General features: G+C 38.0%; 1 protein-coding gene across 9 annotated transcripts; it reads left to right on the top strand.

Annotated features, from left to right (window-relative positions):
- The first annotated feature begins 5,799 nt into the window (after positions 1–5,799).
- LOC104418417 (pentatricopeptide repeat-containing protein At3g49740) lies at positions 5,800–14,004 on the top strand. Of its 9 annotated transcripts, XM_039302685.1 has the most exons (7): positions 5,800–8,423; positions 9,388–9,462; positions 9,541–9,630; positions 10,085–10,171; positions 10,251–11,057; positions 12,375–12,493; positions 13,475–14,004. In XM_039302685.1, the coding sequence occupies exon 1, from the start codon at positions 6,160–6,162 to the stop codon at positions 8,344–8,346; it is 2,187 nt and encodes a 728-aa protein (XP_039158619.1). In that variant the 5' UTR covers positions 5,800–6,159; the 3' UTR covers positions 8,347–8,423; positions 9,388–9,462; positions 9,541–9,630; positions 10,085–10,171; positions 10,251–11,057; positions 12,375–12,493; positions 13,475–14,004. The 9 variants fall into 9 exon arrangements, with proteins under 9 accessions (XP_039158619.1, XP_039158613.1, XP_039158617.1 ...); XM_039302679.1 differs by having other exon boundaries at positions 5,800–5,946; positions 6,044–8,423; positions 9,541–11,057; XM_039302683.1 differs by having other exon boundaries at positions 10,085–11,057.
- The last annotated feature ends 1,244 nt before the right edge of the window (positions 14,005–15,248 follow it).

Raw genomic sequence — 15,248 nt, 5'->3', positions numbered from 1 at the left:
TTTATTTATTTATATACTGCCAAAATTTAGAAGTCTCATGTCACGGCTAATAATCTTGGCCTGCCGATTACCCATGGTAAAATTTGGAGCAATCGATGTTATGCTTCCTTTGCTCTTCTTTGTAAGCAAGAAATAGAGCTCACAGTTATGAGTGTCGATTCATGTCAGTGTCGTACGTACATGATTAATTGATCGTGTCAACTTACTCGACATAAACACGATTTGAAAATTATTGAACCGACACGACACGATACAACACATGTATATGATGCCAAATCAACAATGTTAACACGAAACTAACTAATGAACACGGAGCTGACATAACATATCACTTAATTTTTTATACTATCTACCAATTGCAATAATTGCCAACAAAATATCTTAAAATATATGTGAATATTCAACGAAACATCACTTATGGAACAAAATCTTTCCATTTTTATATGCGATGCTTACTAAAAAAATAACATCCACAATCGTCGCTTTATTATTCACCGATAAGTTCACTTTTTTTGGCTATATCATTTTTATTTTTTGACAATCAATAGCCCAACTTTTTATTAATATATTAGAATGATCATTAATTAACGAAAATGATTAATATTTTAATAATTACAAAAATTATTCAAAGTTGAAAACAAACTTAAAAAAATCCTTAGCCAAAAGTTGAGCTTTGCATCTAATCTATAATCAAATTCTTTTAATATAATTTTTAAATGAATTTATTAATATGTATCTTTTATATTATTCTCAACATGAAAATGTAAATGTTATATAGTCATTGTTTCTTTTTTACAATTTTAAAAATACTAAAACTAAAAAACTTAATTTAGTCTCACCAAAGGGCTTTTCAAATACATGTTTACCAAAACAAATCTTGCATTTCCCTAAAGGGCTTTTCGATTCTGGTTTTACCAAACGGTCTAAAGATTTCTGAAAACCCATTTACCTCAAAGGTATTTGCATTCTCTTAAGGGCATTTCCCCAAAGCTGAACCAAACGGGCCCTAAGGCTCTGTTTGGTTGGGCATTTGGAAAGCCTTTTGGGGCTCTAAAGTCCCTTAGCCAAATGCAAAGGTGTTTGGTTTGTATTTTTGGATGACTTTAGTGAGATGCAATTGCATCTACAAGTGGCTCTAAGGGCATTTAGCCCAATGTAGCTCCAGAGGTATTATGGGAAGTTGCATTTTCATAATGCAGATCCCGATACTGTTCATCTTCTCCAAAACTACCGCAACCACCAGAAGAAGCTGACCGGAGGTCGGCGGTCATCGGCCAAGGGGTCGCGCGCATTGGCGAGGCGCCGGCAACCGCTGCCTGAGGGTCGCTCGACCCCTGTGACCGTCGCCGGACCTCAGGCGACACCTGGGTCGCCCGACCCAGGCGACCGTCGCCGGGGTTGCGCCGCCAAATCTAGCCATCCAGTCGCTAGATCCGGCGGTCTGGTGGCCGGATTTCAAAAAAAAAAGTACAAATATATATATTTTAAATTTAATAAAAGTCATTTACGGATGCAAATTTTACCAAACGATATTTGCATTTTGAAAACTCAATTTACCCAAATGTATTTGTATTTTGGCGAATGCATTCCCAAAAGCCAAACCAAACGGGCCCTAAGTCTTTTGCAGCATTTTGAAGAAGTTCGTTTCAAGAAGCAATAAATAACTTCTTTCACATCTATTTCCTTTTTCATAAATTATATGGTTCTAGAGGAGTTGCCTTCGGCCGAAGAATCTCCTCACTATCATTTTGCGACTCACATTTTGCTAATGTCCGTCCCGACGCAGCAATTCATTGCGGCCGCGTTTTAGAAAAGTAACTGTCCCAAAATGCCCGCGACTGGAAATTTCCACAGGTGCTATTCAATCTCTGAAAAAAATGTTGGGATCATGATTTTCAGGGAATCGGGCTAAACATACGATCGCGGTGAAAAGTAACTATATTTTCTCCATTAAAAATTTGATTGCCGTGATTCTTAAAGTGTCAAAAGGCTTATGACTTGATTTCTAAGGTGAAATTAATAGATAAAGACAAATCATAAAATTCTTGACACCTCATGATGGGATGGTCGTGGTTTAAAGATCCGACGTCTTAAGATCCCATTACTCAATTTCAAGAAATCAGATATTGTTGGAAATCTCTTAAAGTAATATTTTCGGCAAAAAACTAGTCCAAATGCCAAAACTTGGCACAGGATGGTACTTAAGTAATAAAATTTAGAAAAGTGACACTTAAATGACATTTTAAAAAAATGAGATATTTGAGTCCAAGTCCGATGAATCTTGTGGAAAATCTTACGTGATAATTTTTTATTAATATTGCTCACATATGTAGCTTGCTGGAGAGCTGACTCAACAAAGAGAAACCAAAATGACGTTATTTTGGTGTAAATTTGAATTTTAATATAAATTTAAAATCAAATTAAAAAAACAGTTGCAGCCCTTTTCGCCACCTCCTCGTCATCATCTGGAAGGGCTGGTGATGGTGGGAGAAGGGCGGCTGAGGTCGTTGGGCCCTGTCCTGGGGCCGATGACCCTGATCGATCGACAGCAAGGCCTGAGAGCCCTTGCCTAGTTTCGGGGCGTGGATTGTGGCCCTCCCCCGGATTTGGCAATGGTCGCCAGCCCTTACTTGGCCAGATGAGTCGTCACCCAACAGGGCCCGATAACCTCGGCCAACTCTTCTTCCACTTTGTTGTCGCCCTTCTTAGCGACGGTGGGGGGCAGCAGTGAGGGCTAAGCCCTCGCCTTCTACTTCGTCCTTCTCTTTTTTAATAATAAATATAAATATTTGAATTTTAATATAAATATCTATTAACCTAAATTTATTTATTTATTTATTTTAAAAGATAGAGATTGCAAGTAGCAAGGAGGCACGTCAGCAGCAAAATGACGTTATTTTTGCACTTATATAGCTACAATAGCGTGCAAAACAATGTCGTTTTGTACTTGCTTCATTGGAAAATCACCTTATAAGCATTTTGGTTAGATTTTCTCCCCATTGACACTTAACTAATTCATTTTGCTTTGATTTTGGCAGTTAAGTGTCACTTTCCTAACTTTTTGCACTTAAGTATCTCCATTGCCAAGTTTTACTACTCTAGGGGTTTGGATTTCTAATATTTTCAGTCAATCTTAGTCAAGTTTGAGGTCAAATATTAAATGCCTGCATGGTTTTTCCTTCGTATTTGTGAGAGGAATTTTATTTGTAGTGGGAGTTGACTCTGTAAAGGCTAATGCGTTAGTATATAGAATTCTCTCTTCACCCTCCATAGGCTCTCTTTTCAAAGTATTGTCAAACTTGACATGGATTGACTCTTCAAAAAATTGTGTTTTATTAAAGACACAATAGGCTTTTGCTAGATCGTGAATAACCCAAAAATATTGCCTCTTTTGATCTAGGATCAAATTTACCAATAATTCCATTAGTGTTCTTAAACATAAAGCATTTGCATCCAAAAGTACAGAAATCTACCATAAAACTCATAGAGAGTTTTCTCAACGATTCGTCTAAGGTGCAAGTTGGAAATCTACCAAATATTTGAAAAGATAACTCAGCTGAAAGAACAAATTGTAACACTTGAGAAGCGTGAAGAAAGGTTTGTGTTACATGATACGTTTGTTCTCAATATTCCACATTCATTGTCTCATGGATGATACAATATGGAATAGGTACAAGACTATTTTTGCAGACCTAATTTCAGTGTTTCAACAGGCATGTTGTGAGGCTTTTGGTTACAAGATACCTTCTTTGTACTTGTACCCATATTTTTCCTCTGATATGGCAGTTGACTTCTTGGTAAATTACAGATATCTGTAGAAGCTTTCATAGTTTAGGAAGCTGATTAGGGGTGGCCAACCATAAACAAGTTGTACTATGCTTAATTAGTCCATGCGAACATTTTTACATTGTTTCATGTGGGGATTTGCAGGTTGGGGAGGCATATGCAAGTATTTTCTTCCCATGAAAAGTTATGCGTTAATTAGAAGAAGAGTTTCATCTCTTTGTTAAAAGATGAACTGTAATTGGTATCAGGTTTAGAATTTTCTACCTCCAGAATTGAAGATATCGTCATATTTGGGACTTGGTCATGTTCTGTACTTGGTTGTCCCCCCGAAAATGAGTTGAGTTCTTGCTGCCAAATTTTTTAAAGTCTCTTGATGCATTTACTTTCATTGCTCAAAGTAACATCCAGTTCTAGATTTGATGAAGCTTGCGTAAATCCGACTTGCAAAAGACCATTTTCATTCTTGCCTTCGCGGATGTTTCATTAGATAGTGTTCAAATAGCTAAATACTTAGTCTCAATAGTATGCTCACTTTAAATAAGAGAAGCATGTACATAGTCTAATATATAGGTTTTTTAACATTTTATTTTTATTTTATTTTTAATTTAATTTGAGGTTTTTATCCAATTAGCATATAGCTTAAAGTGAACATAAGTTTTTCTAGAATATAAATGGATTTTAGCAATATGGGTCGGGTCGAGTATGGGTCGCTAGATTTACACTACAAGAATATGGGTCAAAACGGGTTAAATGGGTCAAATATGGGTCGACCCATTTTCGACCCAACCCACCCATTTGACTGATCTAGTGCCTAGCAAACAGTACGATACGACATAGCTTTCCATAAGTGCAAAAATCAAATGTATGAGTCATGTGAAATCATAGATTTTGCCCGAAGTTTGCACAAAGTTTGCATCGGTCAAGAGGAGGTCATCGAGAGGACCAAACAGCTTGGCCGTCAATGAGAAGAGAAAACTCTTAAAGTTGGATTTGCAAGAGGAGAGTATAATTCCGCGAGCGTGTATGGACTAAGTTTCGAACTTGATCGATGCGTTGGTGAAAGTGAAACAAAGAGGGAAAGAAAAAAGAAAAAAAGAAAAATGTAATCAGGCAAGAGTGCCGCTGGATATGGACAAAATTTGGTTAATTGGTGAAATCGGGCTATTTGAGATTAAATTGGCCACATGAGACTCTTATTTGAGACAATATCTTGAGCTCCTTTTTTGAGAAAAAAGTTTGTACTTCATGCTCTTATTTGAAATTTTCTGAAAAACAAATTTTCTAGAGATTAATTAAGCACGACAAGATACAAAAATATCAATGGGATATAATATATGCTTATGGCTCAGCTCTTAAAATTACATTAAATAAGTTTACTATGCTTGTCAAGTATATATCATTGATGTTCGTTGGGAAAAAGACACTACAAGTATCATAACTTTTGTACAACGCTCACTTGAGTACCATAGTATCTTTTTTATCACTTGAATTCATAATTTATGTACGATACTCACTTGAATGCCATAAATCTTTAAAAACGATCAATACAAATGTTATGCCACATTGGATTTCCAACACTTGGATGGACTTTTTAAAAAAGAAAAAAAAAAACTACACTTAAACAATCGATTAAAAGTTATAATGTAATTAGGCGAAGAAGCTTTCTATAGGAAGAGTTGCAACTCAGTATCGGGGTAGACAGGGGTTCTCAAGTAAGTGAACGTTTTTCAGAAGTTATAGCATTTAAGTGATCGAAAGAAAAAATTATAGTACTTAAGTGATCGCTATTTGAATGTTATGTCACTTATGTTATTTTAATCCCAATGTTTGCAAATTAAAATGTTTCCACATGAAATACACATAACAAACAATTGAAAATAATTCATTAACACACGTTTTCTTGTTTGATTTGGTAATTAGTTTCCTCAAACACCTATCTTATGAAACTCATCTTAATTATTTTTTAGGCGTTCGGTTTCGACTATGACTTTATATTCCCCTCTCTTCGAACCATCGCGCGCAGGGCTAAAATGGAGAGCCTTGCAACGTTGGCAGCTCAACGACCGAATTGCCCGGTTTGCTCCATACCGCCATGGCCATGCTCTCGAGTCCTCATCGTTCTTCCCTGAGAAGAGACCCCTCCCTCCAAAATCTCTCAGGGTCAGTTCTGCTTGCAGCTGCAGAAGCAATGCCCCCCTCAACAACCGGCTTCTCTATTAACGTGCAACGCTAACGCTACATTATGTGATACTTACAGGTACCTCTCTCACACCTGTTTGTTGCGGTTGATGTTGGGTTTCTTTCTCTCTCTTGTAAGGGCCCTTGGAGATTGACGTTGAGAAGCACGGAGGGTTATTGGTTTCGCACCAGCTGATGAAAGTTCCATTCGTCTGTGCAAATACAGTAGAAAGCACAGCCAAACAACTCTATAGGCTCAACACTTCGCTCGCGAAGCTAACTCGCTCCAACCTCTACACAGAATGTCTCCAACTGTTTGTCCAAATCCGTGAGAGTTGTTACTTGAAGCCGGACCACTACACTCTCTCCAGCACCATCACTGCTTGTGCCAATTCTCGCAACGCCGTGTTTGGCGAGCAGCTTCACGCTCACGCTATTCGGGCCGGCTTCAAAGCTTACCCACACGTCGCCAACACCCTTCTTTTGCTCTATGCGAAAGTGGAAGATGTGGGTTCGGTGAAAAAGGTGTTTGGGGAAATTGAGAACCCAGATGTGTACTCATGGACGACAGTGATGTCGGCTTGTATGAAGCTAGGGGAAGTTGACTATGCCTGTGAGGCGTTTGATGAAATGCCTGACAGGAATGTGGCAGTTTGGAATGCCGTTATTACTGGGTGTGCAGATAGTGGGCATGAAGAGATTGCCTTTGCCAAGTTCAGGGAAATGCATGAGCTGGGTGTCAAGCATGATAATTATAGTTTCGCTTGTGTGCTGAGTTTGTGTTCTTTGGAGCTGCTTGAGTTCGGGAGGCAGGTGCATTGTTTAGTTACTAAGACAGGATTTCTGATCAAGCCCTCAGTCATAAATTCCCTGCTTACAATGTACTTCAACAGTGAATGTGTTGGTGATGCTTACAAAGTCTTTGATGATGCTGAAGTGCGTGATGAAATCACCATTAATGCAATGATAGATGGTCTTGTGGGAATAAGTAGAGATGAGGAGGCTCTTTTGATGTTCAGGGAAATGCAAAGGTCTGGGCTTAGTCCTACTGAGCTCACCTATGTAAGTCTCATGAGTTCATGTTCATTCGAGAGAGGTGCTGCTCAACTACATGTTCAAGCTATCAAAAGAGGTCTTGAATCTTGTACTGCAGTTATTAATGCTGCAATTACCATGTATTCTCGCTGTGGCATATTGGAGGCAGCCAAGACGGTTTTTAATAGATTTGATAAGAAGGATCTTGTGTCTTGGAATGCCATGATCTCCAGCTATGCTCAATTAAATTTGGGTACATCAGTGATTTTGACCTTCCTACAAATGCAAAGGCTTGGTTTTGAACCTGATGAATTTACCTTTGGAAGTTTGTTAACTAACTCCGAGTCAACAAAAATAGTGGAGATGATTCATGCCCTTTTATACCAAAAGGGGCTCCTCTTGAATATTCAGGCTTCCAATGCATTAACATTGGCATATTCTAAACATGGAAAGATGATGCATGCCTACCAAGTGTTTCGAGACATATCTTTGAAAAATCTGATCTCATGGAATACCCTGTTTTCTGGTTTGCTGTCAAATGGTTTTCCAGTACAAGGCTTACGATGCTTACCTGAGATGTTTATTTATGATCTTAAGCCAAATGCATATACTCTCAGTATTGCTCTGGCCATGTGCGCTACCCTCTGTTCCTTGGGACATGCAAAACAGATTCATTGCTACATCATCAGAAATGCATTTCTCTCAGAGGCTTCTTTGAGTAATGGACTGATTACAGTGTATTCAAAATGCGGAGTTCTGGACTCTTGCTTGAGAGTGTTTAATAAGATGCCTGAGAGAGACACGATATCATGGAATGCCCTTATCTCTGCTTTTGCTCAGCATGGGAAAGGGAAGGAAGCAGTGAATTATTTTGAGGCAATGCGAAATGAGTCCAAGTGTAAACCAGATCTAGCCACTTTTACAGCATTATTATCTGCTTGCAGTCATTCTGGTCTGGTTAATGATGGTGCTCGCATATTTGACTTAATGTTAAATACGTTTGGCCTTAAACCTCAAGAGGACCAGTTCTCATGTATGCTTGACCTTCTTGGTCGAGCTGGATATCTCGATGAGGCTGAAACAGTAATAAATAGTCAGCACTTTCAAGCAAATTCTGGCTCATTATGGACATTGTTCAGTGCTTGTGCATCTCATAACAATTTAAGGCTTGGAAGAGTTGTTGCTGAGTTGATTCTAAAAAACGAGCCAGACAATCCGTCGGTTTACGTGCTTTTGTCAAATATATATGCAACTGCAGGTCAATGGGATGAGGCAGCAAATGTGAGGAAGATGTTGAAGAGCTATGGGGTTACAAAGCAACGTGGTTGCAGCTGGATCAGATGTTAATCCCTTTGAACAGTAGATATACATTATTCTGATATTGGAAACATTAAAGACTTGAGAAACGGGACGTTAAGTGAGAGGTGAGCCGTGATAAAGTCTGGTAGGAATTTTCTGCAATTATATGGTCAAGGCTTTCTGGAACTTCCTATACTTAGAGTAGGTGCTCCTCTGTCAAGTGAAGTAAAAGTTATACATACTAGCCCATGAGTGTGTACTTTTGAATTTACATGGATACTGTTGAGATCTTGCTAATATGCATGGTTTTACCCCAAAATTTATCTTATAAGGTTCCTCTTTTATCACAAGTGTTCTCCAAATTTTTAATCCGATGTTACTTATAGTAGGTTCCAGATAATATGATCTTTGCTATGAATTGGTCCATGTCCTGTACGTTCTTTGATTTAGCCAAACTGGAGGATGGATTATGTCTGAATTTGTTTTCACATCGTGGGCTAAGACCTCATGAGATATTTTACTATGTGAAAGATCATGAGGACTTATGAGAGTGATTTTACATCAAATAAATGCTCCTAAATCTCCACAATTTCCCTGTGTGCTGTACTTACTGTCTAAATTTGTTTGGCATTTGATGTACCTTTTCATGTCCAGTATCTGAAGCCATCTTTCTCATATGTATGTCTGATGCATTCCAATGGTGAGTTTGGTTGATGGAGATTATTTTCAATGACAATTTATTCTTGTCTTGTCTTGGCTCCTTCAAGCAGTCCAAGTTGAAGCTTGTTTCTTCTCCAGTGAGCTTTTGAATCCCAATTGTTTGAGTGGTTGTGTCATCACGAATGATTCACAAGCTTGCACATTTGCAATATATTCTCTGAGCAGATACTCCATCTTCTTCTATCATTTATCGTTTATTTATAAAGATATACTGTGCTGCTAAGTTGCTTACTGACTTCCTCTGAACTGAAGTAGTCCCACTATTATATCCTGGAAGACAGATGATCTGTTGCTAGAGCTGCAGCCTTTCAGATACATATCATCTGGTTGTTACACTATTGACTGAAGATCAATTCTTTTCCACTACAGAAGATATTTCCGGTTATTAGACGACAACATTCGCTGCTGTGCACCCTACTAATTTGCAACGCTGCTGCTATGGAGGTAAATGAGGTGAATTGTCTCCTTCTCATTTTGATGAGCAAGTGATTCATGTCTCTGTTTTGTTTGTTGCACTTGCAGTTGCCAGCACTGCCTGTCTTTCTTGATAGTTCTGTAACAGCTTGGGGAGCTATTCTTATTTCAATGACCTTGATACTTTTGTTTGGCAAGGTATGTTCTCATTCTTGGTAGCTTATTTTATGTTTGCATTAATGAGCATGAGCCTCATCTAGGAATGTGATCTTTACTGCTCATTATAGTGAAACTTTGGTACGGTGCACCTTGATAGGGAATTACTAGAGTTTATTCCTCAAAAGTATGTATCACTTACTTGTCACTTGTCACACTTGGAAAATTCCTATTATGTTACTGATCATGGTGGGTTTTCTTTAGGTATAGATTCCAGTGTAGTAAATAAAGTGATTAAAATTATTCGGCTTTAATAGAGAAGGTAGCGAAGGATAGTGGAGCAGAAATACTCGGTTCAACTTAATATACTCTGTGTTGTTAGTACTGTTGCATTGGGCAGCTGGGATTGGGCTTCCTTTAATCTTATTCGGTGTACGTTCAAATTTGAATGTACCTGTCACTCCGTCACAGATTTTACCCAAGCACTGTATTCTAGGTATGGTCTGGCAATTGGTGCAGAGTGGCATTAGTACTCCATGTTCTTGTCTTCATCTGTTTTCATGTTGCATATCCCATAAGCAAGGTGAGATTTTATATCACAAGAATTAGCTAAATCCACTAATGCAGTTTTTAGGCTAACTGAGTGGGCTTTGATGCATCAGGCAGGAAAAAGTGGCGAAGATACACGCAATGAGAGAACTATAATCGCAGGAGCACTTGAACTCACTGAGGAGACTGCAAGAGTTGCGATTATTCCTATATCTGAATTTTTTGCATAGATATTAGTGCCAAACTTCACAGGTAGCATGAACTTTTTTCAATTATACAATATAACATGGCATTTGTCTCACCTATTTAGGGGAGGCATTACTTGGTGTTAGTTGCAATGGTCAGGGATTTGCTTGAGTTGATTTCGGAAAAACGGTCACAGAAGAAATCCATTAAAATATGAGTAACCAGGAAATAAACTGGTTTTATATTGGTAATTTCCCGTTAATCTTGTGATAAATATGATGTGTACAGCACCACTTAGACATGTCCTTTTAAAATGGATATGTAACTGAACCCTGGATTTCTCTTGTGTCACGTTAAACTAATCAATTTACACAGTCACTTGGTCGGCTACTCATCCAAGCCACTGCTTCAACCGCACAGCTGATGAACTTGCCCATTGGACTCCCAGAGAGCCTTTTTTGTTCTTGATGATTTACTTCCTCCAATTGCATTGTTTATTTCAAAAGGACAGCCTTGCAGCTAGCATCATTGTATGAGTTCTGCTTCAGTTTACCTGCACTATTAAAAGGAGCGGGGAAATCAATAGTCAGATCAGTTAAATGATACTGACCTATCTGCAAACTATTCCCTAATTGGCTCCATATTCGACTTGCAGGTGAAGACCTTACTAGCTATTCATTCGGGAGATGAAGTGTTAGTGAAGAATGTCACCATCTGAGTTATCCCAAGGCAAGGTCTGGTTCTGTGGCTGTAGATCGTAATTCTCTTCTTCATGGATAGGTATTTGCATGATTCAGTGAGGGTGGCATGAACAGAGTAGGTGGCATACTTTGTAACTAAGATTGCCAGTGGATTCATCGAATGAGTGTTCTAGATTTTGGTGCACTATAAGAAGCTTTTTATAATGGATTATTTTCTCTGGCAAATACTGCCATATACATGTTCATTAACCTGGATAACTTGTTAATTGTTATGACAATCAATTGTAGAATAAGTTAAGGGTTAAGAAACACAAACTCTGATGGGTTAAAGAAAATATTCTCTTTGATCGCAAGCAGTCAGTGCATATTTTTAGGTATCAATGCTTCTGTTGTTGCATGAATACTATGCTCAGGCACATGTAGTTATGACCAACTAGTTCTAGTTTTTCCCCATTGTTATCCACCTAATGTCTTTTCATATTTGATGGAATTATTGTGAATAGAAAGGAAGGGCACATGCTATAGATTGATGGAGTATGGAAACCAAGGGGCTAGTCATGCTAGAAGAATGTAGATGGAATGAGAGGAAAAATTAAAGCTCTTAGGAAGTACGGTGAAGTTCACACACTAGGGGAGTGTGGATGCATTTTTTCCCTCCCTAAGAGAGGTCCTTTTGTCATTTATGAATGGTGTAAACTCATACTGCAAGTGTTAATTTAGCTCATGATTTTTAATGCATTTCAAGGATATGCGTGCTGAGAAATTTATGCTTATTTCCATGATCAAAGGCCTTGCATCAAATGCACTGGATTTTGCATTGGGTTTTTGTACATTTCCTGCATAGTTCTGTTAAGCTTGTGCACAAATGAAAAATTTTCTATAAGACTGCCCATCATAGGCTTCCTGCTCTTCAGAATAAATGCACTTATAGTCAAGCTTACAACTTAAGAAGTCCTCCCGCTCCATGTGCTAAAATCTGGACACTTATTTTTCTTTTGATGGTTATATACAGCTGTTGGTTGGTCTAAAGTAACCACTCTTGAACTCTCTCTACTGTCAGTAGCTGTGTGATGCATCCTTATTTCTCAAGAATTGCAATGTGCTACTTTTTCCCTTGTCCTAATGCTTGTTTGTTCATATGGTGTCGATTAGAAAACTTTTTATTTCTTTTGGTGACCTAAATAATATGGTAGGCGTTTTTGCATACAATGTGGCTGCACCACCTTAGTTTAGCCACTGTCATGAGGGTGTTAACAGGTGGATGTTCTGTTGCTGCATTCTGCAGTTAGAGCATTTTGCAGAGATGTATATTGGGTCACTTGTTTCTGATGCTTGCCTTATAAAATGCAGGTTGAGGGCTTGGCTTGCAGTTGTAGTGGTGGATGTGTTGCTAGATGCTGATGAAGTTTCTGTCCTGGGACAGCTGTGGTTGGATCACCAGTAGGAAGCATCACTTACTGCAGTAGAAGGTAAAGCCACTATTAGTTGGGACTCATATTTGATTGGCTATGATTGCTTCTAATGACTCATGACTGTGTCAACGATCATCATTAGAAAGCTGATTCAAAGTTCAAAAAGTGTCAAATTAGTTCATTTATCATATGAGCAACTGCCACCATTAATCCTTAACGTGGCATAGACTTGGTCTCACTCAAGCCTCCTTACTGTACAGTGCAATAGTAGCATTGAAATGATTGTGCCTTGATTACATAGAAAAGAACAGCCATTCATCCCTCTAAGCTGTTGAGTTTGGAACTCTGAAAAGCACTTGTTTTGAAACAAACTGACACTAACTTTTGTGCTAAACAAGAGATCCCTTGTTTTGTGAAAAATCAACTTGTTTATATGTGTGTCCATAAGAAAAAATGCGAGAGCAGTAAGTCTGCTGTGTAACTTTTTGGCAGGGTGACTTCAACAGGTATGTTCTGTACTCACCAGACTGCAGATGGGTCTCATTGATAACAAGATGAATTGGACCGTTGAGCTGTGATAGGCTAGGCGAAGCAATTATATCACTGATTTGATTTATTTCAAGTCTTTTGTATCAGTGACTTTCAGTCCTTTTCCAGTAAAGCTGTGCAGCTCCTTCTCTCTGGCTGGTGATTGATGTAGATAGGTTTTGACTGATTGTGAAAAAATGCTCTAAGACCGTTGCGGTGTGAAAGACCATGTTTAGTCTTGAAACTGTTGGTCTTCTCTTTGTATATTTCCCTCAAGTGTAACTTTCCCTCAGATGAAAGAGAAACATTGGACTTTTTCGTGCTTTAGCTTAGGCATAGCATCAATGTTTAAGGTTGCTTGTTCTTTTCACCAAATTTAACTGCTTTTGAGTCGTAGTGACAGTTCATGTCTAACTAAATTTTTCTTGCTTGATCAAAAAGTGATCTAGTATATACTTGTAAAATTAGTCTCCGGAACTATTTCATGGGAATGGTGCTTGTTTGTTACAGGTCACTAATCACAATATGAAGAGCCTGGCTATGCTGCCCTTCATTTCGAGGCAAGTTGTTCGAAGAGTGAATGCTGTTTATTACTCGGCCGTGTTGAGTGCAATGGCCATGAGAGACACTGAAGAGCCAGTCGCAGTCCGTATGGGCTGTGTCTTATATTATCCAAAACATCAGTTAATCCATGTCGAATGGTTAACACTCGATAGAGGTGTGTGGATGTCTATGGTGAGAGATTGCTTCAAGTGGCTTGTAAGGTTGGGCTGGTTGGCTATTCGTGTTAACTGTGTCCTTGTACTTCAGGTCAATTTGAGTTAGCAACAGCTTTGACATAATTACTTTGACTAAACACTCGAATGATCGATGTAACTATGACAAGTGTGCTACATGGTGCCATTTAAGTTTTGTGTTCTTTTCTGTGTTTTCCTAGTGTTCCAATCTCCGTAACAGGTTATGTAACATTTCCGTCTTAACCGAAGGTCGGAATCATGCCACATCTCATATATAGTACTAGCTATTGAGTTGTAGGTTTTCGAAACTAATGGCACGTTTAGTGGCAATGATGCCATGAAAGTTATGATGTATTTGTCGTGAAGGCTCTAGTAGAACTACAACATATGAGAATAGGTATGTATTATGTGATTTAGTGAACAGAGTAGTTACTATTTAATTCGCTTTGACACTAAAATTAGAGGTAAGGTATTCAAAATATCTTGTCATTTTTTTCTGAATCGGGAAGTTCATTGTATGTTATAATGTAATAAAACTATTATACTGTCACGATAGAGTCAAATTAATTGACAAATGAGATAGTATTAATGGTGTCATAGTTTGGGAATCCAAATGCCATACATATATAAATGAGTTATTTGACACGAGAAAATATGTTTGAGAGCGTACTCTTATGTGTATAATCTGTTTGACATTAAAGTCTGAATTAATTTAAACATGCTAGGTCGACTTAAAATGGGATGATATTAACTGTATGTTTTTCTTTTTTGACGTGCTCCTAGCGTGATAAAGAAGAACTTATTTGTCTCTCCTTGACATTTTAATGGAAATGTTATAACCTTGAGCAAGAAGATGACTTTGGACACTACTTAAAAGATCGCAAGTTAGAAAATTACTGGGTAAAGTTTCAAATGAACTTGTTAGCTTGATGGATTACCCCATCTATTTGCATTTCATCCTCAATAAATACATTTTAGCAATATGAGTCCTCTTGAATATTACCCGTTGAGAATCAAGCGGATGCCAAAGTGAAATAAGTACTCTTTGATTAGTACTATAAGAGCAAACTCTCCACCACGCCTACTCAGAATAACATAATGAAAAAATTCAGGAGAAATTGCTCTGAGTTTTTTTTTATTCTCCAGAGAATAAATATTTACATGAGGCATCTAACCTTTTTATAGCTGCTACACCACCTAAAACATAATAAACAAATTCCTAAAAGCTAACAAACAAATCTGGAAAAAAAATATCTGGAAAATCTAGAAAATCTTGAAGATATGGAAAATCTGGAAAATCTGGAAACAAAATAACCAGAAAATCCGATTCTGATTTTCAACACTCCCCCTCAAGCTGGATTATGAATGTCTATCATACCCAGCTTGCACCTTAGAGTCTCGAAACTATTTCTGGATAAAACCTTGGTTAGTATGTCCTTGTTTGATGATTGGTTAGAACATACGAGAGCTTCAAGATTCCTTCCTCGAGTTTTTCTTTGATGAAATGTCGATCGATCTCCACATGCTTTGTTCTATCATGATGAACC

The sequence above is a fragment of the Eucalyptus grandis genome, chromosome 9, assembly GCF_016545825.1.
Source record: "Eucalyptus grandis isolate ANBG69807.140 chromosome 9, ASM1654582v1, whole genome shotgun sequence".
Taxonomy (NCBI): Eukaryota; Viridiplantae; Streptophyta; class Magnoliopsida; order Myrtales; family Myrtaceae; genus Eucalyptus; species Eucalyptus grandis.
This window is presented reverse-complemented; position numbering and strand designations above follow the sequence as displayed.

Bases quoted from the DNA above. Each gene is read 5' to 3' on its own strand.
- LOC104418417 (XM_039302679.1), top strand. From the start codon at position 6,160: ATGAAAGTTCCATTCGTCTGTGCAAATACAGTAGAAAGCACAGCCAAA.